Source organism: Sphaeroforma arctica (genome assembly GCF_001186125.1).
Source record: "Sphaeroforma arctica JP610 unplaced genomic scaffold supercont1.582, whole genome shotgun sequence".
NCBI classification, from domain to species: Eukaryota; class Ichthyosporea; order Ichthyophonida; genus Sphaeroforma; species Sphaeroforma arctica.
The window spans coordinates 39,381-41,839 of NW_014039976.1; the positions used below are offsets into that span (position 1 = coordinate 39,381).

Sequence of the window (2,459 nt, forward strand, 5' to 3'; positions counted from 1 at the left end):
TCATCTCCATTCTTCTCTAATCTGCCGTTTTTCAATTCCTCGTGATGAGATGAAACGTCATGAGTAATTTCAGTGCAAGTTCAACACATCTAGTTTAATACGGAACTTTTATATACAGGTCTACATCTAGTGGCTCTTCCGGAGGATATTGCAGATCTGAAGCATGTGCTCGTGACGAAGAAGCAGTCCTCGTCGGGTTGCATGTTTGCATCTACCGGTGTACATCTGTATCTGTCAAACAACCGCATAGTGCGGCTACCTCCGTGCCTATATCAAATGACAAATATCACTGTTCTATCTCTCCGTGGAAACAACTTGCGGGAACTATCACCAGTATGTGCACACTTTTGCGCGTTTGTGACCGTATTGATGGTTTTTTTCTGTACTTAGCTGTATATCGCTGAGCCAACCTATTCGTGTGTAGATACGTGAATATCGTGTCGTATTTGCGTGTACATCGGTGATTGAGGATTTATAGTGTGGTTTAAGTTTCTGCTGCATATAGAGGCGGTGTAGATACTTCAATGCATGAGCTAGTCTAAGTGCAATAGAGCACACGGCTTTGCATGATTGCAGTCGTGAATATGAATATAAATTTGTGTATGCATTCATATGTAGTGTATCCCATGTTCGTGATGCAAAGTTGTGTGCTAGAGCTAGACACAATCGATCATTTGCCCGACGAATTGATATTTCGGGTGCTAATCCATGAATTGTCTTCATGTGTACGTATGAATTTAGTTGTGTCTGCATAGATACCGAACATTGAGCATAATTGATGGAGTATGGCGGAGCGATTGCTATTCGTTCTATAGTATGGTGATCGCACTTTTTTGGAAAGTCACCACATGCTTTACAGCCTACTTTTCTGAGAAGCTTTACCAGATAGTCGCGATAGGTTTCACTCTCGCTCATGTGCTATAGAATAAAGGCGTAGAAGCATACTCATTAAATTCACATGCGTTGCATCTATAGGAAATCGCTGGGATGCGAAACCTGACCGAACTGTCAGTGTCGACTAACCAGCTCAAATTTCTGCCGGCGGAGGTGAAGCAGTTGACTAAGTTGCACACTCTGAGTGCAAAACCCAATCCATTTGTAGAGGGGAGTATGGTGGACGTAGACTATACCCCATACAAATCGCAGACTAAACTGTCGGAATTGAGTCTGCAGGTATTGGCTAATGCGCCCAGACAGACACAAAGGAGAGCGAACAAGGACATCGAGCGACAGTTGAGGTGAGTATACGTACTACTATATACCAATCTATATATATATATATATACCGTTCTTTTATTGTACGAGGTAGTGTGTATATTACGAGACTCACTTCGACCGGTGTAGCATAGTGGGTAGGCTCTACATAGGTGGATAAATACCCAGGAGAATTGAATGTTCACACTGGAAAGGGTATGGTTCAGAAGATGTGTTTTAGTCAATAGAATAGTCGGTGGGCATATAATAGATATAGGATGGAACAGAAATTCTAGTTGATCTAGGTCAGGCATCTTCAATGGTTCTAGGAAGTAGTGGGACCAGGTTTTATCCGGCTAAAGAAAAGTATCATCTTTACCAACTTCCGTGAACTCCTTACGACCGTTACTCCACTTGTCAGAGCCCCCAGATTATAAGCTCATGGCATTCGATGATAGTTCTCACAACCCTATGATCTACTCACCTATACATCGCTAACACTGCAATCGCATCCTGACTCGCAGTGACATGCATCCCTGCACCGGCTGTCAGAAGCTATACCATGAGAGGATGATAGCGGTGGTATTGATGGAAACCGTTTGCAATCGCGTGGTGCCTCTGCGCTATCGAATGTGCTCACCCAGCTGTGTCACTCGCCTAGTTGACGAGAACAGCACGAACAAAAGCCCCGGCGCCTGAAACATATAGGTGAGCGAGCGTATGGCACAGCGTGGTTGATCGCGACTACGTCTCTTAAGTAAAGGCAATTTGATGGAGAGGCGAGGGTGGGATATATGATGGGTTGAGGATCATCGATAGACTCCTATAGTATATGTGCACGAATGTACATGAATACACGAAATGTACGTACGTGTATATGCTCGAGGAGTTAGGATCTCACGAGGTAGTCACGCGAGTATAGAAAAGTATGTGCGATTGGTATGGTGCTGATATCATGGTTCTTGGCAGTTTCTCTCGTACTACACATTGTAATTCGCCATTTTCATTCATCCCATCTGTAGACCGCGCGTGGCGACAAAAGCGGTGACAGTCTCTGTCACTATTTCTGGCATATATCGATCGCCAATGCACCTGGCCCTGGACATCTAGGACCCGCCCGACCTGCACCAGCTCGAGAGTATTGGATTGATAACATAACTTTAAAACAGCCGTACGCATGTACGCCAAGCTGTAGGTCATGGACTAACTTAGCCTGCTGAGCCACCGAGAACCCCTTTGTACACTAGTCAGTAGATGTGACAGAA

General features: G+C 44.5%; 1 protein-coding gene across 1 annotated transcript in view; it reads left to right on the forward strand.

Moving 5' to 3' along the window:
• Positions 1 to 1,242, forward strand: part of SARC_07398 (hypothetical protein) — a gene marked incomplete at both ends in the record, with an annotated part of 4,345 nt that extends 3,103 nt beyond the window's left edge. Inside the window, 2 exons of the mRNA XM_014298672.1 lie at positions 119 to 333; positions 976 to 1,242. Of these exons, the coding sequence (XP_014154147.1) occupies positions 119 to 333; positions 976 to 1,242 (482 nt within the window). The remainder of the gene's footprint in view (positions 1 to 118; positions 334 to 975) is intronic.
• Between the last annotated feature and the right edge of the window lie 1,217 nt (positions 1,243 to 2,459).